The 23540-nt window shown below is 46.9% G+C and overlaps 1 protein-coding gene across 1 annotated transcript in view; it reads right to left on the reverse strand.

Annotated features, from left to right (window-relative positions):
- Nucleotides 1–23540, reverse strand: part of LOC139267383 (lipoxygenase homology domain-containing protein 1-like) — a 496361-nt gene that overhangs the window by 354309 nt on the left and 118512 nt on the right. The window contains exons 9-10 of the mRNA XM_070885678.1: nt 20977–21055; nt 10259–10337 (exon numbers count right to left, since the gene is read on the reverse strand). Of these exons, the coding sequence (XP_070741779.1) occupies nt 10259–10337; nt 20977–21055 (158 nt within the window). The remainder of the gene's footprint in view (nt 1–10258; nt 10338–20976; nt 21056–23540) is intronic.

Below are 23540 nucleotides of genomic sequence, written 5' to 3' on the forward strand. Positions count from 1 at the left end.
ATTACAGTTGCAGAGCAAGACTCGTGTGTTTCGAGGCAGTCATGTTTAATTACCTGTTAGTTTTTTTTTAAACTGTCCTAATAGTAATGGATAGAGGAAATGCAATTGATATTATGTGGCCTTAAATCCACAAGTAAAACTGAAATCAATGGGAGTCAAAAGGAAAACCCTCCAGTGGTTGGAGTCATAAAGGAAGATGCTTATGTTTGTCACAGGTTAGTCATTAGAGCTCGGGACATCACTACAAGCTCCATAGGGAAGCTTTCTCAGTCCAACCAACCTCAGCAGCATCACAATAATTTTCCCTCCATTATAAGGTCAGGAGTTTATTGAAAGTTCTATAGTGTTCAGTTCCATTCACAACTCCAACAATAATGAAGCAGCCCATGCCAACCTACTGCAGGACTTGATAACATCCAAACTTGGACCAACAAATGTTAGGTAACTGTTATGTATTGATGCTTGGGGTCACTAGACACAAGGGGGCGCCACTGTCGGAGGTCATCGGGCTGTACGCACATGTGCGCGGGCCCTGGTATATAAGAGCGAGTACCATGTCATGTGCACACTTTGGGCGCGAATAAAGTTGAACCAGGTTTGCACCTGAGTGAGATTACAGTATCAAATCTTTCGAGTCATTATATACATCACATCTGGCGACAAGGTAACTTAAGAACCTTCGCATGCACATTGGGCACGATTGGAATTCTGGAGTGATTCATGGATGGCGAGGATTGGGCGGATTTTATCGACCACCTAGATCAGAATTTCGTGGCCAACAAAATGGAGGAAGCTGGTGGCGCAGTTAGGCGCAGGGCGGTTTTCCTCACCGTTTGTGATCCAAGAATTTATGGCCTCATAAAGAATATTCTCTTGCCTGCACATCCAACAGACAAAGAGTATGGGGATTTGTGCACTTTGGTGCGTGAACATCTCAAGCCAAAAGAGGGGTTCATCATCTCACGCTATCGCTTCTACACACAGGTTCGTGCTGAGGGTCAGGCTGTGTCGGGATTCGTCGCCGAACTAAGATGTATGGCTGAGCCGTGTAAGTTCAGAAACGCGTTGGAAGACATGCTGCGAGATTTCTTTGTGATAGGCATCAACCATGATGTGATCCTTCGGAAATTATTGGCTGCAGAAATACTGGATTTGAGCAAGGCCATCGCGATTGCCCAGGCATGCATGGCGACTGATGATAATTTAAGGCAGATATCATTGAAGAGTCGGCATTGGCAATTTTACTGGAGTCAAGGTGCAGATTCATCTGAATTCTAATGCAAGACCTGTCGATCATAAAGCTCGATCTGTTCCGTACATGATGAGGGAGAAGGTCGAAATTGAGCTTGACAGACTTCAACATGAATAGGTCATATCACCGGTCGAATTTAACGAATGGGCCAGTTCTATCGTTCCTGTGTTAAAGAGTGATGGCACTGTCAGGATTTGTGGAGACTACAAGGTTACGATCAACCGAGTTTCGAAACAGGATCAGTATCCGCTACCGAAGGCTGATGACTTGTTCGCCATGCTAGCTGGTGGAAAGTCATTCACTAAAGTGAATCTGACGTCGGCCTATATGACACAGGAGCTTGTCGACAATTCGAAGAAACTCACCTGCATCAACACCCATAAAGGACTGTTTGTCTATAACAGGTGTCCTTTTGGAATCCGTTCGGCTGCAGCCATGTCTCAGAAGAACATGGAGCGTCTACTGAAGTCCGTTCCTAGAATCGTTGTGTTTCAAGATGACATTCTGGTCACAGGTCGTGACACTGCTGGACATCTGAACAATCCCCCATCGTCTGGACAAGGCTGAAACCTTCGAAGTGTGTCTTCATGGCACCTGAAGTTGAATTCCTGGGGAGGAAGATTGCTGCTGATGGCATCAGGCCTACTGATTCGAAAACCAAGGCCATCAAAAATGCGCCCAGACCTCAGAATGTGACGGAGCCACGTTCATTCCTTGGGCTACTCAACTACTTCGGTAATTTCTTATCCAGATTGAGCACTCTATTAGAGCCATTGCACATGCTGCTCAGAAAATGCGACAACTGGGTCTGGGGTGTATCTCAAGTTAGAGCTTTTGAGAAAGCCAAGAATCTGCTCTGTTCGAACAAGCTGCTTGTTCACTATGATCCGTGTAAGCGTCTTGTTTTGGCCTGTGATGCTTCATCATATGGGGTTGGCTGTGTACTCCAACAAGCAAATGAGTCAGCTAAGCTACAACCTGTTGCGTATGCTTCGAAAAGTTTGTCAAAAGCGGAAAGAGCTTGCAGCATGGTAGAAAAAGAAGCTATGGCCTGTGTTTATGGAATCAAAAAAATGCTTCAGTACCTGTTTGGTCTTCGTTTTGAACTCGAAATGGATCACAAGCCACTCATTTCTTTGTTTTCGGAAAACAAAGGGATTAATACCAATGCATCGTCCCGTATCCAGAGGTGGGCGTTGACATTGTCTGCCTATGATTATGTTATTCGTCATAGACCTGGCACTGAGAATTGTGCCAATGCATTGAGTCGTCTGCCATTGCCCACACCTGAAGTGGAGATGCCTCAACCTGCAGATCTACTGTTAGTAATGGATGCTTTTGAGAGTGAAGGAACTCCTGTCACTGTTCAACAAGTGAGGTTTTGGACCAGCCATGATCCTATTTTATCGGTTGTGAAACGTTGTGTCCTTAGTGGTGATTGGTCTGCAATACCTTTGGAAATGTGTGATGAGACCAAACCTTACAACCGTCGCAAAGATGAACTATCCATTCAGTCAGATTGTCTACTGTGGGGCAATCGTGTTGTTATGCCTAAGAAAGGCAGAGAAAAATTTGTACGTGAACTACATAGCACTCATACTGGTATCGTCATGATGAAAGCCATTGCCAGGGCTCATGTTGGTGGCCTGGAATTGACTGTGATCTAGAATCATGTGTGCATCAATGCAATACTTGCATGCAGCTAAATAAATTACCAGCAGAATCTCCGCTGAGTCTTTGGTCATGGCCATTTAACCATGGCCGAGGATACACATCGATTTTGCGGGCCCTTTCCTGGGAAATATGTTTTTGTTATGGTGGATGCATATTCAAAGTGGATAGAGTGTATTATTATGTCAGCCAGTACTTCCACAGCTATTATTGAGAGCCCTCGTGTCATGTTTGCTACTCATAGTTTGCCTGACATTGTTGTGAGCAATAACGGATCTTGATTCACAAGTCTAGAGTTTCAAGAGTTCATGAAACTCAATGGTATCAGACATGTAAGGTCTGCTCCATTCAAACCTGCGTCTAATGGTCAAGCAGAGCGTGCAGTTCAAACGATCAAGCAAAGCATGAAACGTGTGACTCAGGGTTCATTGCAGACTTGTTTGTCACGTATATTGCTTAGTTACAGGACAAGACCTCACACGGTTACTGGGGTCTCCCCTGCAAAACTACTGATGAAGAGAAGTCTCAAAACCAAGCTTTCTCTTGTCCATCCTGATTTGAATGATCATGTTGAAAACAAATGTCAAAATCAGCAATGGTATCATGATCACACTGCTGTGTCACGTGACATCTCTATCAACGATCCAGTTTATGTGCTGAATTATGGTCAAGGTCCAAAGTGGATCGCCAGTACTGTTACGGCCAAGGAGGGTAACATATTGTCATGCTTAAGAATGGGCAAACATGCAGGAAACATGTCGATCAGATAAAACTGCGGCACACGGATGAACCGGAACCGGTTGAGGAAGATGCAGTCAGTGACCAACCAACTAATGTTCATTCATCAGAAGACTCTGCTGTCAATACTGAATCTGGACTTTCAGTCTCTGATAGGGTCATTACCACTCCCATCAGATCGGTTACTCAGCCTCCAGTCATAACTGACTCAGAACGCTCGCCCAGAACTGGAGTTGAACTGAGTCGATCAACTCATGAGCGAAAAGCCCCAGACAGTCTTAATTTTTAAAGATGATATTTAAAGGCGAGGTGGCCGAGGTAAGTGAACAAATTTCTAAAATGCTCTCTGTCAATTTTTTTCAATCATTTTCGCGGTGATCAATCTGCCCAGCAGTCTGCTGCAGTGCATCAGGCTGATCGAACTGAATCACGGCTGCCATCGGGGACCAGGTAGGTTTTTCCTTTGCAGAGCCTGCAGCGATAGCCTTCACTTTAAGGAAGGGAAGGAGCCTTCCAACGCAGCAGCACTGCATGGCCCATTGTACACGGCCCCGCCTATGGCCTGTTGAGCTCCAGTAAGGAAGTAAAGTGCTTGTGATTTACCACTCCACTTCCCCCCTGGAGCATAAACCACGAATTTTTTAAAGTTAGCTCCCCAAACGGGGCGCTCCCGAGTTTCTCTCCCTACTTGTCTTGATGCGTGCCATCACAGCAACACTCAAGAAGCTCAAGGACAAAGCAGTTCATTGATTGGTGCCCCTGCCACTGGAACCAATATCCACACTCTTCAGCTTCCATTTATATAATGCCTTCAACGTATAAACAACCCAATTTGCTTCACTGACGGTATATGAGACATAAACGTTGAGCTAGGAAAAGAAAGATTAGGCAGGGTGACCAAAATCTTGGTTGGAGAGACAGGTTTAGAGGATGTTTTTAAAGAAGAGAAGAGAAGTAGAGAAGTGGAAAGGTGGAAGGAGGTTTAGGGAAAATGTCAGAGAGTAGAACCCAGGCTGTTGATGGTTCAGCCATCAATGGTGGAGCGATTGGAGGGGTGCAATCCAGGCTGGTTTAAGAGGAACAGAGGAACAGACAGGCTGGAGGAGGGATAACAAGTTGGAGGATGGAATGGAGATAGGGAAGTGTGAAGCTCTGGAGAAATAGGGAGCCAATAGAGGACACGGGTGATTGAAGAGCATAACTTAGTGTGGGACAGTATAGTGGCAGCAGAGTTTTGGTCAAGTTGAAGCTTATGTAGGGTGGAGCATGAGGGGCCACAAAGAGAGCACTGAAGTAATCACGTCTACTAGTAAAAAAGGCTTGTATAGGTATATTAGCACTGGAGTGGCTGTGATGGGACGCAGGGAGGTAATGGTGCAGAGGTGGAAGTAAGTGTCTTCGTAACAGAAAGAATATGGCGTCTAAAGCTCAGCTCAAGTTGAAACAGGATGTCAAGCTTGCAAACTGTCTGATCCTGCCTTAGAGATTGGTTGTGGAAAAGGATCAAATCAGTGCTAAGGGAGTGGAGTTTGTGGCGAGGCTGGTACAATCTTCAGTCCTCCAGATGTTGAGTTGGAGGGAATTTTACTTATTAATTCATGGGATGTGGCCATCCTTAATTGCCCTTGAGAAGTTGGTGGTGAGCTGCCTTCTTGAACCGCTGCAGTCTGTGTGGTGAAGATATTCCCACAGTGCTGTTATGTAGGGAGTTCCATGAATTTGATCCAGCGACAATGAAGGAACGGTGATATACTTCCAAGTCAGGATGGTGTGTGAGAACAGTCATCAAAGCAGCCTGACAGCATAGAGGGATTTGAGGGATCGAGAGAAGCGATGAAGCTGTAGAGCTTGGTGTCATTGGCATACATATGATAGCTATTCCACATCTGTGATGATATTACCAAGGTGAAGAGGAAGAAAAGATAAATCCTAGAGATACTCTGGCTGATCCAGATAAGCAAGAGTTCCACAGAGCTGGACAAAAGATGAGAGTCATTGGAGGAGGTTTGTCATCAACTGTGTTGAACACTGTAGAGATGCTGAGGAGGACAAGGAGGGATAAAGCACCATGGTAATATAGAATGTTGTTTATGGCGTTGATTTGGGCAGCTTCAGTGCTGGGAGATGGGAAGAAACTAGACTGAAGGGAGTTTCAGGAGAAAAAAGGCACTGAGCTGGGAGATAATAACATGTTCAAAGAACATTGAAATAAAAGAGAGATTGGAGATGGGATAATGTTTGGCGGTAATAGAAGGATTGAGCAGGTGTTTTTTTGAGGACAGGGTAATAACAACAGTTTTGAAGAGGAGAGGGTTGATGACTGGTGAGATGGAAGCACTGACAATGTCAGACAGCTTGGGGCAAGGAAGAGGAGTTGGGTGGTCAGCAGTTGAGTCACCAGTCTGCCATGTGGGACCTTATCAAAAGCCTTGCTAAAATCCATATATACTACATCAAACACACTATCCTCATCAAAGAAGACTTTGGGTGCATTTGTACCATAACTATGTGAAGCCATTTAGGCTATACCTGACTGAAATGTAAACTTAATGTAGTTTAGAGATGAGATGAGATTAGAGAGGGCAGGAGAGGAAGGTAGGGCAGAAGTTATAGAAAGATGGTTCAGGGTTAGAGTGGTCCAGAGACGAGGGCAACTGATGACTGGAGCCAAGGGGAAAGTGAGGAAGTAGCAGAGGTAGCTGTATAAATACTCTTGATCTTGATGGTGAAGAATTCCATGAGCTCCTCGCACTTGGTGTTTGAGATAAAGGTGGAGGGGTCAGGAAAAAAGGTTTGGGAAGGCAGTTTGTCACACAGCAAAGAAGCCTGGGTAATTTTGTCTAAGGAGGCGGTGCCTGATGGGAATGAGGTTGGTGTTTTCAAAGATTAAGGTGGAAAATGTCAAAGGAGGCTAAGATATTAGCTATAGTCTCATTCAATGGGGATTTAGGTCTGGAAGAGCTATATGAGAGAAGATTACCAGATGAATAATGATGGACTAGCAGAGACCCGCAAAACATTTTTGGTCAAATTAGTATGTTTATTGCAACAGTACTTGTTTAGACTGTTATCATCTTCTTCGTCTATAGAATCAACGCTGATGTCCTCCCTCCTTCTCTCTCTCCCCCCTCTCTCCCTCCCACCCTCTCTCTCCTTCTGTCCCTTTCTCCCCATCCCACTTCCTCCCTCCCTCTATCTTTCTCTTTTTCTCACCTGCCGCTTCTGCCTCCCGCTCTCCTTGGCTCTGCAGCAACGCCCGGGGAGGCCCCGCTCCCCTGTGCACACGCCCACTGGCACCACCGCATCCACTGTTGCCTCCTCATTGGAGCAGTCCTATCGCTCCCCACCCTGATTGGTTGCGAGGTCGGGCGGGCCCTGATCGGCCATTGGTCATTGCAACTGACCCCTATGGTCCCCAGCTGCAGCCTTCTTCCACTGCCAGCCGCTGGGCAGGAAATGGAGTAAAGGAAATGATAATGAGGATTTTCCGTCTTCCTGGGATTTCCGGGTATCCTCCCACCCCAGCAAACAAACACCCTCACTCCCTTCCCGCAAATATGGCAGAGATTAGATGAAAGCAGGTAGTAGTTTTAATTAGGAAGAGAGAAAGTAATCAGTCCAGAACTGATGCCTGAGGTCCATGAAGCTGCAATGGGCTGCAGTCCATTTGTAGATGGAGTGAGGAGAGCTTGAAGCAGCCACCAAACAGTGAAGGAGAGGAGTCCATGTTCAGAGTCAGAGGAGAGATTGAGTAGACTAGGCCTATATTCTCTAGAATTTAGAAGAATGAGAGATGATTTCATTGAAACATACAAAATTCTTACAATGCTTCACAGGGTAGATGCAGGGAGGATGTTTCCCCTGGCTGAGAAGTCTAAAACCAGGGGTCACAGTCTCAGAATAAGGGGTCGGCCATTTAGGACTGAGATGAGGAAAAATGTCTTCACTCAGAGGGTGGTCTTTGGAATTCTTTACTCCAGAGGGCCGTGGATGCTCAGTCATTGAGTATATTCATGATAGAGATCGATAGATATTTGAATATTAAAGGAATCAAGGGATATGGGGATAATGCAGGAAAGTGCAGTTGAAGAAGAACATCAGGCATGATCCTAATGAATGGCGGAGCAGGCTCGAGGAGCCGAATGGCCTACTCCTGCTCCTAATTCTTATGTTCTTATATTAGGAGAGGAAAGGGGTAGATGAAGAACCATCATTGGAGCAGAATATCAGCAGAGATACTGGTAAAGAATGAAATTGGATAGTGCAGTGGATTCAGGGAAGTGAAGGAGAAGCAGAGTCAACCGCAGGTTGGTCCATGGGGCCATGGGTCCAACAGACCATTCCTACTGCATGAGTGTGATATTTGCATTTTACTACACCTTGAAGCCTCGGACAATATGATTGCAAATATATCCCTAATTTAAGCAAAATATATTCCACAGTGTTAATTTTACGTTGTGGTCCCATAACTGCTAGTAATCCAGTGGCATAGTTGGTAGCACCATCACCTCTGAGTCAGAAGGTTGTGAGTTCAAGTTCAACTTCAGAGATTTGAGCACAAAAATCTAGGCTCACACTCTAGTGTAGTACTGAGGGAATGCTGCACTCTCAGAGATGCTGGGCTGAATTTTCCTCTCAAACTGCCCATTTACCACCCAGAAATACAAGTTTTGTCTAAAAAACACATTTACTGTCCAAATACCGCCCGGCAGTAAATTTCACAGTCATTAACGCCAGGCGGTATTCGATACAGTGCACCCATATAATACCACCCAAAATGGAAGTTTCATCATTTAAGATCCGTTTACCTTAATACCACCCTGAAAAAGCAGGTCTTAAGTGGATCTTAAGTGGGTAGTATGGACACAGATCTGACAGGTTTGTTTGATATTACACAGATCTTTATAATTCTCCACAGTTTGATGTATTTTTAAATGGATTGTAATATTTTCTAGTGTTAGACAATAATATAAATGGTCTAATAAAGCCTTATTTACTCCTTAATTGTCTCTCACTCACTAGTCTCACTCACAATAGTCTCACTCACCCCCAGTCTCGCTCTCCCCACAGTCTCTCCCCCCCCCAAGCTTGCCTCCCCCCAGTCTCTCCCCCACCCCCAGTCTCAATCTCACCCCCCAGTCTATCTCACCCCCAGTCTCTCTCTCCCCAGTCTCTCCCCCCCAAGCTCTCCTCCCTCCAGTCTCTCCCCCACCCCCAATCTCTCTCACCTACCAGTCTCTCTCTCACACCTATCAGTCTCTCTCACCCACCAGTCTCTCCCCGCCCCCGTCTCTCTCACCCACCAGTCTCTCTCCCCACTCCCCGCAGTCTCTCTCACCCACCAGTCTCTCTCTCCCCCCATCCCCCAGCCTCTCTCACCTACCATTTTCTCTCACCCTCCAGTCTCTCTCACCCACCAGTCTCTCTCACCCCCCGGTCTCTCTCACCCCCCAGTGTCCCTCACCCCCCAGTCTCTCTCACCCACCAGTCTCTCTCATCCCCCCAGTCTCTCTCACCCACCAGTCTCTCTCATACACCAGTCTCCCTCAGCCCCCAGTCTCTCTCCCCCCCACAGCGATCTCGCTCCCCCCACAGTGATCTCTCTCCCCCTCCACAGCGATCTCTCTCTCCAACCCCCCCCCCCCCCCCACAGCGATCTCTCTCTCCCCTCTCCCCCCACAGCGCTCTCACTCACCCCACCCCGCTCCACAAGCTCTGACCTCTCGCGGTGCCTCTCGGAGGGGGCGGAGCTTGACAGCCGCCCGCGCGTGCGCACAACTCGGGAGCCGAAGATTCCCGATCGATTGGCCTCCTCCGCCGCACACCGCCCGCTCCACTTCGCTCCCGCACCGCTTCGCTGCCGCCGACATGGAGCGCCCGAAAACTGCAGGAGCGCTCACCAGCGGCATTCCGGCGGTTGAAAAAGACGCAACACCACTAAGGATCGGGCGGGGGCGATTTCAAAGGAAAATCCAGCCCGCTGTCTTTCGGATGAGACGTTAAACTGAGGCCCTGTTTACTCCCTCCGGTGGACGCGCAAGATCCCATGGCACTGTTTTGAAGAAGAGCAGGAGAGCTATCCCTGGTTTCCAAGCTAATACTTATCTCTCAATTAGCATCACAAAAACAGATTATCTGGTCATTGTAACACTGCTGTTTGTGAGAGCTTGCTGTATGCAAATTGGCTGCCGTGTTTTCTACATTACAGTGACTACACTACAGTGACTACACTTAAAAAATAGTACTTAATTGGCTGTAAAGCCCTTTGGGTCATTCAGTGGTCGTGAAAGGCGCTATATAAATGCAAGTCTTTTTTTTACCAGCAGACAGAGAAGATTTTTATTTCATCAGTCGAAGCTGGATGCAAATCTAGGTCCCAAAAGTAAAATGGCACTGTATTAATTCATTGCACCACCCAGTCCCCAAAACTGAAGTTATACTTATCTACAACTTTGACTGTGTGGTGTAGTACAAATACTTCGCTGCTAATAAATGCAGACCTAAAGTATTGTAGTAGTATGTTTTCATTTAAACAAAAAGTTGTAAATTTTGATGACAGAGAAAAATATATGCATGCATATATAAGTTAAATCAAACCTGTGGCATGGGAAAATAAATCCTTTGCTGTCGTTAACTGAGTCTGTTATTGTAACCTTCTCCAGAAACCAGCCATTTCCTGTGAAATAAAAGGAAGCTGTAAGACTGGTTGTAAGTACAGCAGTGTATAATCACGCCTTTTCATGTTAGTGGAAAATTTACAAAATAGCATAGAAGACAATCTGAAATGGTTGAAGAATGATACATGAAAAAACTTGAACCCTCACTTCATTTTTTACACAAAATATAATTGACATTATACCTATTGTATTAGAAATAACATCAGCAGAAGGAATAACAATCTCCCTCTTTTAGTTTATACGTACAAATGAGCTAGAACTCCAGCACGACATAAATCAGCGGTAATCACCGTGCACACACGCAAAACAAAATCAAACTAGCTGAATAAAAAGGACAAAGATATTGTTCAGCTCAGACCAGAAATCCGCCACAAATTTAATTAAATAGCTTCAATATAATATCGAACATTAAAAAAAAGTCATTTTAATTTAATGTTTTCTAATGCATTTCCCCACTATAAAGCAAATGACAGGAAATTGAATGCCAATAAAAGATACCTCTTCAACACTAGCAAGAAAGAAATAACCATTCAATATATACTTGCTTATGTCATAATGTTATTTACAAGGATGATAGCACTAAGTATAATTGACTTTAGACCTACTATATTAGAAATAATAGTCACCTCTAGGTGACTTCAACGCCAGGGTCGGCAAAGACACAGCCCTCTGGGGAGGTGTGATTGGCAGAGGGGGGTAGAGAAAGCCAACTCCAGTGGTACCCTACTCCTGACAAAATGTCAAGAACATGAACTTCTCATCACCAACACCCTGTTCCGCCAGAGGGACAAATACAAGGCATCGTGGCCATGACAGGAGCTGACGACTGCTGGACGGACCACCGCCTAATCCGATCCATCATCGACATTAACATAGCCCCAAAGCAGAGGGGCCAGCAGAAGCAGTGCCGCAAAAAAGTCAATGCCGGGGCACTTAAGGACTCAGCTAAGAGAGCCCTTTACAGTCAGTGCCTCACAGCTAACCTGGCGTGCCTTGATGACCCCGAGATGCAGAATGCCCACAGTGCTTGGTCTGTCCTCCAGGCCTTCATAACCAGTGCCTGCAAAGAGACACTTGGTCACTCAACCAGAAAACACCAGGACTGGTTTGATGAGAATGATCAGGAGATCCAAGAACTAACAGATTGTAAGCGCAGAGCATTTCTGATCCTCAAGCAACAACCCATCTCGGAAGCAGCAAAGCAACATTACAGGCGGCTCAAGGCTGAGGTCCAACAAAAAACCCGGGACCTAAAGAACAGGTAGTGGATGGAGAAAGCGCAGGAGATACAACAACTGGCCGACAGCCATGATGTGCGAGGATTCTTCATCGTAGTCAAGGCCACCTACGGTCCAAACTCCCAAGGCCCCACCCCACTGCTAGCCAAGAACGGGGAAACACGCATCAAGGACAATGAGGCAGTCAGGACCCGCTGGAAGTAGCACTTCGAAGATCTCCTCAATCGAGACTCTGCCTTTGACTCGAGAGTTCTCGACTCTATCCCGCAGCATGCGACTCGCCATCACCTCAGTGAAACCCCAACATAGCACGAGGTAGGAAAAGCCATAAGACAACTCAAGAACAACAAGACTACGGGAGCGGATGGAACCCCTGCTGAGGTGCTAAAGTATGGCGGAGAGGTGCTGTTGGCGCAGATACATGACCTCATCTCTCTCATCTGGAGGGAGGAGAGCATACCAGGAAATCTGAGATGCAGTGATTGTGACCATCTTTAAAAAGGAGGAAAGTCCGAGTGAGGCAACTACAGAGGAATCTCCATGCTATCAGCCACTGGGAAAGTTGTCGCTAGAGTCTTCCTCAACCGTCTTCTCCCTGTGGCTGAGGAGCTCCTCCCGGAGTCACAGTGCGGATTTCGTCCCCTACGGGGCACAACAGACATGATCTTTGAGCGCGACACGGCAGGAAAAATGCAGGGAACAGCGCCAGCCCTTATACATGGCCTTCTTCGACCTTACAAAGGCCTTTTACACTGTCAACCGTGAGGGTCTATGGAGCGTCCTCCTCCATTTCGGATGCCCCCAAAAGTTCGTCAACATCCTTCGCCTGCTCCACAACGACATGCAGGCCATGATCCTTACCAACGGATCCATTACAGACCTAATCCACGTCCGTACTGGGGTGAAGCAGGGCTGTGTCATCGCTCCAACCCTCTTCTCAATGTTCCTCGCTGCCATGCTCCACCTTACAGTCAACAAACTCCCCATTGGAGTGGAACTAAACTATAGAACCAGTGGGAAGCTGTTTAACCTTCGCTGCCTCCAGGCCAGGTCCAAGCTCACATCAAACTCTGTTGTCTGCGCACATTCAGAGGCTAAACTCCAGGATATAGTCGACGTATTTACTGAGGCATAGGAAAGCATGGGCCTTACGCTAAACATCCGTAAGGCAAAAGTCCTCCTCGACCCTGTCACCGCCGCACAGCACTGCCCCCCAGTCATCAAGATCCACAGCGCGGCCCTGGACAATGTGGACCATTTCCCATACCTCGGGAGCCTCTTATCAACAAAAGCAGACGTTAATGAGGAGATTCAACACCCACTCCAGTGCACCAATGCAGCCTTCGGCCACCAGAGGAAAAGAGTGTTCAAAGACCAGGCCCTCAAATCTACCACCAAGCTCATGGTCTACAGGGCTGTAGTAATACCCGCCCTCATTAATGGCTCAGAGGTATGGACCATGTACAGTAGACACCTCAAGTCGCTGGAGAAATACCACCAACGATGCCTCCGCAAGATCCTACAAATCCCCTGGGAGGACAGACGCACCAACATTAGCGTCCTCGACCAGGCCAACATCCCCAGCATTGAAGCACTGACCACACTTGATCAGCTCCGCTGGACAGGCCAAGTTGTCCGCATGCCAGACACGAGACTCCCAAAGCAAGCGCTCTACTCGGAACTCCTTCATGGCAAACGAGCCAAGGGTGGACAGAGGAAACGTTACAAGGACACCCTCAAAGCCTCCCTGATAAAGTGCGGTATCCCCCACGACACCTGGGGGTCCCTGGCCAAAGACCGCCCTGAATGAAGGAAGTGCATCCGGGAGGGTGTTGAACGCCTCGAGTCTCATTGCCGAGTGCATGCAGAAAACAAGTGCAGGCAGCGGAAGGAACGTGCGAACAAACCTTTCCCACCCTCAACGACTGTCTGTCCCACCTGTGGCAGGGACTGTGGTTCTCGTATTGGACTGTTCAGCCACCTAAGGACTCATCCTAAGAGTGGAAGCAAGTCTTCCTCGATTCCGAGGACTGCCTATGATGATGATGACGATGATGGATGAGCAGAACTAAAAAGGTACAACTATCAGGAAAGACTGAGCAGGCTGAGACTCTTTTCTCTAGAAAAGAGATGAAGAGGTACCTGATGGAAATCTTTAAAATTCTGAAGAAGTTTGAAAGTTTAGACAATCATTGGCCCTAAATTTGCGGTCGGAGGCTCCCCACAGGGAAATGCCTCTGATCCGCAAATAAAATGCCCTGGTGGTCCGGGAGGTCCGGAGATTTAAGGTCCTGAGGCTCTCTGCGTACCTGTGGGAAGAGGCCCACGTATATCGGGGCGCATGCAGTTCACAAGTGCTCTTGGATTACGTGGACCAGCCCAATGAATGACAGAAGGGAATCCCCACTCATGCTCATAACCGCCCCCCCCCATGTGTATGAATGGAAATACCCAAAAAAAATACATCTACATTTCAAATAAACTTTAAAAATCACATATTTAAAATTAATTAAAACGCATTTAATTAAATACTTAAAACAAAACTTCAATTTTTTGAAAAATAAATTTACATGTTTTAAAGGGATTAAAACTAAACTTACCTTATTGCACAGGTTTTTAAATGTATAAATTATTGATAAAATTTTATTTTTCTGTTTTTTAAAACTCTTACCAGGTGTAAGAATTGCACGGGCATTCGCTGGGAAGAAGTTAGCTCTCCACCCACGAATGCCCTTTTCCCAGGATGTGGTGGATCTGTCAAGAGTTCGCAAGTTCTGGGTTTTCGTGCATGCGCAGCGCATGCCTAAACCTGGAACGTGCGCAGCCCTTACAGGCTCGTGCGCACCTGGTACATGCCCATAGGGGTCGCAAATTACAACCCATAGAGAAGATGTTTCCACTTGTGGGGAGTCCAAAACTAGAGGTCATAAACAATGTGGGAGAGAAATTTGGTTGGATAGCGCTCCTCGCTTGGGCCGCTACAGGCGCGCTAAAGGGTTTGCAACTGCGAGCGCCGGCCTTCACGCCACTCAACAAATTCAGTGTGCCAGTACCGGCGGCGCTGAGGAGTATCGCCTGGGAGCATCGCACTGGTATGCAACGACCACGGAAGCAAAATTTGGGTTGCGCTGTGTAATGTATGAATAAAGAGTCTGACTAGATACTGTGAGCTCAAAGTAAAGTGTGACCTTAGTCTTTTATTGTAGGTCTCCAGAGTGCCTCGCCAACCTGCGAGGCCTCCTTAAGTACAGGCGCTCCCAAGGGATTGTGGGAACCCCTGGGACTCCAGGGGATGATCCCTCTGGTGGCTACACAAGATATTTACAGGTTTACATATATAACAACACTCCGCGCCCCACCCCCCACCGCCCCTCCACCCCAAAGTCATTTCAGTAACCATTTACAAGGTGAGTCGATCTGGGGCCTTTCTTTCCCTGATTGATCGTCTCAGTGCAAACGCTGGTTTTGGTGAATCATTTCTTGGGCCCTCGCTGGACTGCTGTGCAGCTGGCCTTGCTGGGCTGCCTAGTATGGTGAGTTCTGCTGGGCTGCTGCGGGTGATGGGTTCTACTTCGTGGTCAGCGTGGTGTTGGTTGCCACTGGTGTGTATGTGGGGGGTCAAAGAAGGTAGGGTCCAATGTGGATTGCTCTGGATAGTCCATGAATCTGAGTTTGATTTGGTCCAAGTGTTTCCGGTGAATGAGTCCATTTGAAAGTTTGACCCGAAACACCCTGCTCCCCTCTTTGGCCACAACAGTGCCAGGAAGTCACTTGGGACCTTGTCCATAGATCAACACAAATACAGGATCATTGATTTCAATTTCACGTGACACATTTGCGCTATCATGATATGTACTTTGTTGAAGCCGCCTGCTCTCTACATGTTCATGTAGATCAGGGTGGACTAACAAGAGCATCGTATTAAGTGCCCTTTTCATGAGCAGTTCAGTGAGTGGAATCCCAATAAGTGAGTGGGGTCTCGTGCGGTAGCTAAGCAGGACTCGGGATAGGCGAGTCTGCAGTGAGCCTTCAGTTACCCTCTTCAAGCTCTGCTTGATGGTTTGCACTGCTCTCTCTGCCTGACCATCGGATGCTGGTTTGAACGGAGCATTGTAACATGTTTGATCCCATTTTGGGTCATGAACTCTTTGAACTCGGCACTGGTGAAACATGGTCCGTTGACGCTCACAAGGACATCAGGCAGGCCGTGCATGGCAAACATGGCCCGCAGGCTTTCAGTAGTGGCAGCGGATGTGCTTGCGGACATTATCTCACATTCAATCCATTTGGAGTACACATCGACAACCACTAGGAACATTTTACCCAAAAACAGGCCTGCATAGTTGACATGGACCCTGGACCACGGTTTGGAGGGCCAAGACCATAAACTTCGTGGCGCCTCCCTGGGTGCATTGCTTAACTGTGAGCATGTGTTACATTTGTGCACGCAGGACTCTAAGTCCGCATCGATACCAGGACACCACACGTGGGATCTGGCTATCGCTTTCATCATTACAATGCCTGGGTGAGTACTGTGGAGATCACTGATGAAAGTGTCTCTGCCCTTCTTGGGGACCGCTATCCGATTACCCCACAGAAGGCAGTCTGCCTGTATAGACATTTCATCTTTGCGCCGCTGGTACGGCTTTATCTCTTCCTGCATTTCCAATGGGACACTGGTCCAGCCCCCGTGAAGCACGCAATTTTTTACGAGGGACAGTAAAGGGTCCTGGCTCGTCCAGGTTCTAATCTGTCGGGCTGTGACGGGTGAGTGCTCACTCTCGAATGCTTCCATTACCATGACTAAATCTGCGGGCTGTGCCATTTCCACCCCCGTGGTGGGCAATGGCAGCCTACTGAGAGCATCGGCACAGTTTTCTGTGCCTGGCCTGTGGCGGATGGCGTAGCTGTATGCGGACAACGTGGGCGCCCATCTTTGGATGCGGGCCGATGCATTCGTATTTATTCCCTTACTTTCGGAAAAAAGGGATATCAATGGCTTATGGTCAGTTTCCAAACAGGTATTGATGCATTTTCTTTACCCAATAAGCACACGCGAACGCTTCTTTTTCAATCATGCTGTAGGCTCTCTCAGCCTTAGACAGACTTCTGGATGCATAAGAAACTCGTCGCAATTTCCCAGATTCATTAGCTTGTTGCAATACACACCCGACCCCGTACGACGACGTATCACATGTGAGTACCAAACGCTTACATGGATCATACAACACAAGCAATTTGTTTCAGCATAACAATTTTCTAGCTTTTAAGGCATTTTCTTGGCTTTTGCCACATACCCATTCGTCTCCTTTATACAGTAAGACATGCAGTGGTTCTAACAGTGTGCTGAGACCTGGTAAGAAGTTACCAAAGTAGTTCAGGAGTCCTAAAAATGACCACAGCTCCGTCATGTTTTGTGGCCTCGGTGCGTTCTCGATTGCCTCCATCTTCGAATCGGTGGGCCTGATGCCATCTACCGCGATTCTTCTCCCCAGGAACTCCACTTCAGGCACCAGGAAAACGCACTTCGAGCATTTTAACCTGAGCCCCTCATGGTTGAGTTGATTAAGAACCTCCTCCAGGTTCTGCAGATGCTCGACTGTGTCCCGACCTGTAACCAAGATGTCGTCCTGGAAGACCACCGTGCGCGGGGCCGACTTCAGTAAGCTTTCCATGTTTCTCTGGAATATCGCCGTGACTGATCGAATCCCAAACGGGCATCTGTTGTAAATGAAGGGACCTTGTGCGTGTTGATGCAGGTGAGGCCGTTCGATGATTCCTCCAGCTCCTGCGTCATGTAGGCCGAGGTCAAGTCCAGCTTCGTGAATGTCTTTCCTCCTGCCAGCGTCGCAAAAAGGTCATCTGCCTTTGATAGTGGGTATTGATCCTGCAGGGAGAAACGATTGATAGTTACTTTGTAATCACCACAGATTCTGACGGTGCCGTCTCCCTTGAGGAATGGAACAATTGGACTGGCCCACTCGTTGAATTCGATCGGCGAAATGCAGCCGGTCCAGCTCGATTTCCACCCTCTCTCTCATCATGTACGGTACTGCTCTCGCCTTGTAATGGATGGGTCGCGCCCCCTGAATCAAATGGATCTGCACTTTTGCTCCTTGGAACTTCCTGATGCCTGATTCGAACAGTGAGGGGAATTTGTTTAAAGCTTGGGCACACGAAGTGTCGTCAACGGACGAGAGCCCTCGGACGTCGTCCCAGTTACAGTGTATCTTTCCCAGCCAGCTCCTGCCGAGCAGCGTGGGACCATCTCCCGGTACCACCCAGAGTGGTAACTTGTGCACCGCTCCATCGTAGGAGACCTTTACAGTAGCTCTGCCGATTACGGGAATCAGTTCCTTTGTCTAAGTTCTCAGTTTAGTGCGAATGGGAGTCAAGACTGGCCTTGAGGCCTTGCTGCACCACAATTTATCGAAAGTCTTTTTGCTCATAATGGACTGGCTCGTGCCCATGTCCAACTCCATTGACACCGGGAGTCCATTTAATTCAACTTTCAGCATTATCGGGGGACACTTTGTCGTAAATGTGTGCACCCCATATACCTCTGCCTCCTTAGTCTGAGACTCTGGTTCGTCGTGATCCGCCGTGGATCTGTCCTCCTCTGCAACATGGTGGTTTGCATGATTAACAGAGTTTGCAGCTGCCTGCACATACGTTGGAGGTGTCCCATTGTTCCACAGCCCTTGCAAACGTACCCTTTGAAACGGCATGAATGGAAACGATGATCACCCCCGCAGCACCAACAAGGTGTTAATAGCCTTGCATTCACCACCCTTGATGGTGGACTCTGAGACATCTGCGGACGTGCAGCTGCAGGTATGTGTGACCTGCCCTGTACGTTGCGATTTGAAAACAACATCACTTTGTTCACAGTACTTGTAGCAGCACTCATGTGCTGAGAGATTTGCTTAGTATTGTCACTGGTGGCAATGAACATCTGGGCTATCGCTATGGCTTTATTCAAAGTTGGGGTCTCTACAGTCAAAAGTTTGCAAAGTATCACTTCATGGCCAATGCCAAGCATGAAAAAGTCCCTGAGCATGTGCTCCAAATGTCCCCCAAATTCGCAATGTCCTGCAAGGCGTCTCAGCTCGGCGACATAGCTCGCCATTTCCTAGCCTTCAGACCTTTTGTAGGTGTAGAACCAGTATCTTGCCATCAGAACGCTTTCCTTTGGGTTCAGATGCTCCCGGACCAGTGTGCACAAATCATCGTACAACTTCTCTGTGGGTTTCGCTGGAGCAAGCAGATGTTTCATGAGGCCATACGTTGGTGCCCCACAGACGGTGAGGAGAATCGCCCTTCATTTGGCAGCGATCGCTTCTCCTTCCAGCTCGTTGGCCATGAAGTATTGGTCGAGTCGCTCCACGAAGGTTTCCTAATCATCTCCCTCCGAAAATTTCTCTAGGATGTCCACTGTTCTCTGCATCGTTGGGTTCGTCATCTGTATCTTGTCGCCAGTTGTTATGTATGAATAAAGAGTCTGACTAGATACTATGAGCTCAAAGTAAAGGGTGATCTTAATCTTTTATTGCAGGTCTCCAGAGTGCCTCTCCAGCCTCTGAGGCCTCCTTAAGTACAGGTGCTCCCAAGGGATTGTGGGATTCCTTGGGACGCCAGGAGATGAGCCCTCTGGTGGCTACACAAGGTATTTACAGGTTTACATATATAACACGCTGCATCCGTAGCGTCCTTTAGTGACCCTGCCAGAAAAAGCTGGTGTACAGAGCTGACCTGGGGCGCTAAGGGAAGGAATGACTGCATGAGGTAAGTGTGATTGATATTTTTTTTTACGATTTAACATTATTTGGGGTGAATAATGTACAGGGAATGTTTTTTGTGCTTTTTGTTCCAATTTTTTTTTGCAGAGAGGCCTCTCTTCAGTCCCTACGAAGCCAGCTCTTTAGCATGGGATATTCAGTTGCGCACCCGGCCTAGCACCTAAGAGAAGTGTGGAACGCCTCATTTAGCGCTCCACTCCACTCTCAGGGCACAAAAACTGAATTTTGCTGTTCCCGTCACTAAATATTTTCCGGTGTTAAATTTAGCAGCCACCTGTTATTAGCGCCTTAGGAACCCTCTTACCAAATTTCTAGCTCTGTTTCTTTTAAGCCGTGCACATGCATGCAGCAATCTTGAAGTTGCCATGTAGAGCGCTCACAAGCTCTCAAATACTGCACGTGTGCAGCCACTCCAAAAATGTTAAGGTATCACGCTTTGAAAAAACTGTCCGTGAACAACAACTAAATTTTAGAGGGAACATCGATCATAAATACAAGATGGTCACTAAGAAATCCAATAAGGAATTCAGGAGAAACTTCTTTACTCAGAGAGTATTGATAATGTGAAATTCATTACCACATGGAGTGGTCAAGGGGAATAGCACAGATGCATTTAAGGGAAAGCTTAATAAGTACATGAGGGCGAAAGGAATAGAAGCAAATGTTAATAGAATGAGATGAAGTAAGGCTTGTGTGGAGCATAAACGTGGGAATAGATCTGTTGAGCCGAATGGCCAGTTTCTGTGCTGTAAAATTCTAATCTGTAGCCGCAATACCTGGGCCACATTGTTCTCAAGAGGCTAATATTCCTACAATTTGGCTAAACATCTCGGGTATCCCTATCGTTCAGTGTGCACCTCGATGGATCAGCGGAAAAGGATTAATGACAGTGCACAGAGTTACCAGAGAGAAACAGTATGATATGAAACAAAGAAACTTTGTAAACAAATTGCTGCACATTGAAAATTATTTGTGCTAAGTAGGGTACCATGGTGAAAAAGTAACTGTTCATAGTGAATTCTTTGTCGCGGTTTGATACAACTGAGTGGCTTGCTAGGCCACTTCAAAGGGCAGTTAAGCATTGATGTGAGGCTGGAGTTCCATATAGGCCAGACCAGGTAAGGATGGCAGGTATCCTTTCCTAAAAAGTATCAATAAACCATGAGGGGTTTTATTATAACCTCATGGTCACTTTTCTTATTTTCAGAATTTTTAAACTGAATTCCAATTCTCAAACTGCCTTGGTGGAATTTGAACTCTCTGGATTATTAGTCCAGACATCTGCATTACTCATCCAGTAACATAATCACTGGGCTACTAATTGTTCCTGACCTGTAATTTTTTTTTGATCACCTGCCTTTTTTTGCCACTTAATAAATAGTACTACATTTCGAGTGAATTATCTTATCCCATGCCCTGTTAATTTAAATGCCTCGCAACATCAAAAAAAATGAAACACTTCTCCACTTTTAAGCCCAAATCTCAGAACAACACCAGCCATCCTTTTGACTTCTCTGTGACTGCCCTGTTGTGAACTATGTCTGAAAGAAATACAAACACCTGTCCAAGTTAAAAATTTAAAACCAAGGAAAATTTCTGACCTGAACCTAAACCATCATGGGCAATTACAAGTTTTTCTGGCTTGCCAAGGTGTACAGCTTTCAATGAGAAGATATCGGTCTATAACGAATTAAATAGAAATATGTTATATATACTATCATAAGAAAAATAAAATATAGTTAATCATATAATATTTTGAAAGTAATACAAGCATACAAAAACACATGATTCACTATTTCTGTAGCCAACACTGGTTAACAAATTACCATTTGTTGTCTGAGTAACAGAATAGTCTTCCTTAACTTTTCCCTGATTTTTCAACACTAAAAACATGGGCTGGATTTTCCTGGATCCCATTCCCCAGAGAGGGTGTCCGATCCTCCAGAGAGGGGTTGTGATCCCCAGAGGGGGTCCAATCCCTGACCCCAGGGCCGAATCGGATCCCCAACCCCGGGGAGGGCCAGGCTGCTGTTGGTGGAACTTGGGGGCCAGGAGGAAGCACTCCTGCTCCTCCGGTCCACAAGCATTGCTCACAGAGGCTGAGGCCACCTCGTTGCAGCAGAAAACCTGAGCCCCTCGGCCACCTGTAGTAAAACCTGCAAAGCAGGTTAAAGTAAAGACTTCAAGCCTCGTTATAATATTTAGATCGCCAACCCGCCTCTTGGCAGCAAGTTGGCAGCCCATGCCCCCCATCCCACCTGAGTGAAAGATGAAAGTGGGCAGGTTGGAGGCGGCTTGGAGTCGGGGTTCACATTTTTTCAACTTTCACTTCCTCCCATGCCTCCAACTCACCCACGCTTAACTCAGAAAATTCCGGCCATTGTGTCCAGTGCTAAAGAGTAGGAAACTTTGGCTGCCTTCTCCTTGCTGCTGTGCTCTCTCAGACACCCAAGACTCACCACCAGCTTTTGGGACTCAAAGTATTTTGAGGCTCCCATCACACCAAAGATCCAGAGGACTGCAGACCCAAAGGCCAAATGGAAGATTGGCAGTTGTAGTCGCAAGTGCCTGATGATGCCTTTGTCAGAATAGAAGCACATGCCAAGACAGGTCTTCCCCTCAGAGCACCATCCTACTGAAATCTGTCAGATGAGGTTAGGCTGCCCAGGAGATTCATCCAGAAATGCTGCCAGCTGACATGGATTGGGAACCACTTCAGTTCCATGACCATTCTAATTCTCGTCCTTGTCTTGAAATCCCTCCATGGCCTCGCCCCTCACTATCTCTGGAACCTACTCCAGCCCTACAACCCTCTGAGATCTCTGTGCTCCTCCAATTCTGGCTTCTTCTGCATCCCCTATTTTAATCACTCCACCATTAGCAGCCATGCTAAGCTCTGGGATTTTCTCCCTAAACCACTTCACCTCTCTGCCTCTCTCTCCTCTTTTAAGACGCTCCTTAAAATCTTGACGAAGCATTTGGTCATCTATCCTAATATCTCCTTATGTGGCTCGGTGTCAAATATTGTTCGATATCACTTCTGTGAAGCACCGTGGGACGTTTTACTGTGTTAAAGGTGCTAAATAAATGCAAGTTGTTGTTGTTTCGTCCAGTATCAGCAGCCCACCACTTCCCACCTTCCTGGCCCTCATGATACGGTTGACGGAGCACCAGCATAGCTGATAAAAAGGCATATCAAGGCACCAGGGGAATGCACAAAGTTAGGAAACAGTAGGGTGACTGTTTGGACGCATCTGGCCATTGATCACGTCAAGTTCAAAGTGCACTAAATATTTTCATAGTTATTCAGGGAGGCTGTGTTGTGCATTGCCATAACTGTACTATGGTTGACCTTCACTTATTCTGTTCTAAGTTACTGATGGAAGCCTGTTTGCATTTGGCCATTGTATTTAGCTTCAATGTACACTTACTCTGTTCGATGGAGACATGCTTGCATTTTGGCATTTTTTGCATTATCACTGAATGTGCACTTTAGAGGGAAAAATTTGTGTACACCAAGACAATTGCCGGAGTCACGGAAACTTGAGTTAGTGCCCGCTGAAAATGGTCGCAGCGCTACTGGGAAAATATCCATGCTGAGGATCGGTGATGTGTAGCACAGCACTAACATACAGTGCAACGCCCTCCTGGAGGCATTAATGGAGGCCGCCGACCCGAAGTTCCTATCCACAGTTGACGTTGCAGCTTTTTACAGCCTCTGGGATTGAGGCTGTGGAGTTCACAAGGAATTTGGAGCGATTAAAGGGATTGTGAATTAAAAATGAATAAAAAATTACAATGCATTGAAAATTGCAGCTTTCAGCCTTTACTGCCTTTCAAAAAAAAAATTAACATTAAAAAGAATTCCCAGATAGAATTCTTCAGCATTTAAAGCTGAATTCCCTGCCGAACCTCAAAAAATGGGAAAAGTGCTTCAGCGCTAATACAAATGGCTCAGCAAGCCAGGGAAGGGGCACCCAGGGTCTCGCACGCAGTACTCCAGCTTTGTGCAAGGGGTCAACATTGCAAGAGTGGTCCTCTACACACAGGGGCCAGAAGGTCCTCCAGAAAGAAGGAATTGGGCCCACATCACCAAGGCTGTCAGTGCCACCAGTGTCGCCCCCACCATCTGGCTCCAGTGCTTAAAGCAGTTTCATGACCTCAG

The sequence above is a fragment of the Pristiophorus japonicus genome, chromosome 1, assembly GCF_044704955.1.
Source record: "Pristiophorus japonicus isolate sPriJap1 chromosome 1, sPriJap1.hap1, whole genome shotgun sequence".
Lineage (NCBI taxonomy): Eukaryota > Metazoa > Chordata > Chondrichthyes > Pristiophoridae > Pristiophorus > Pristiophorus japonicus.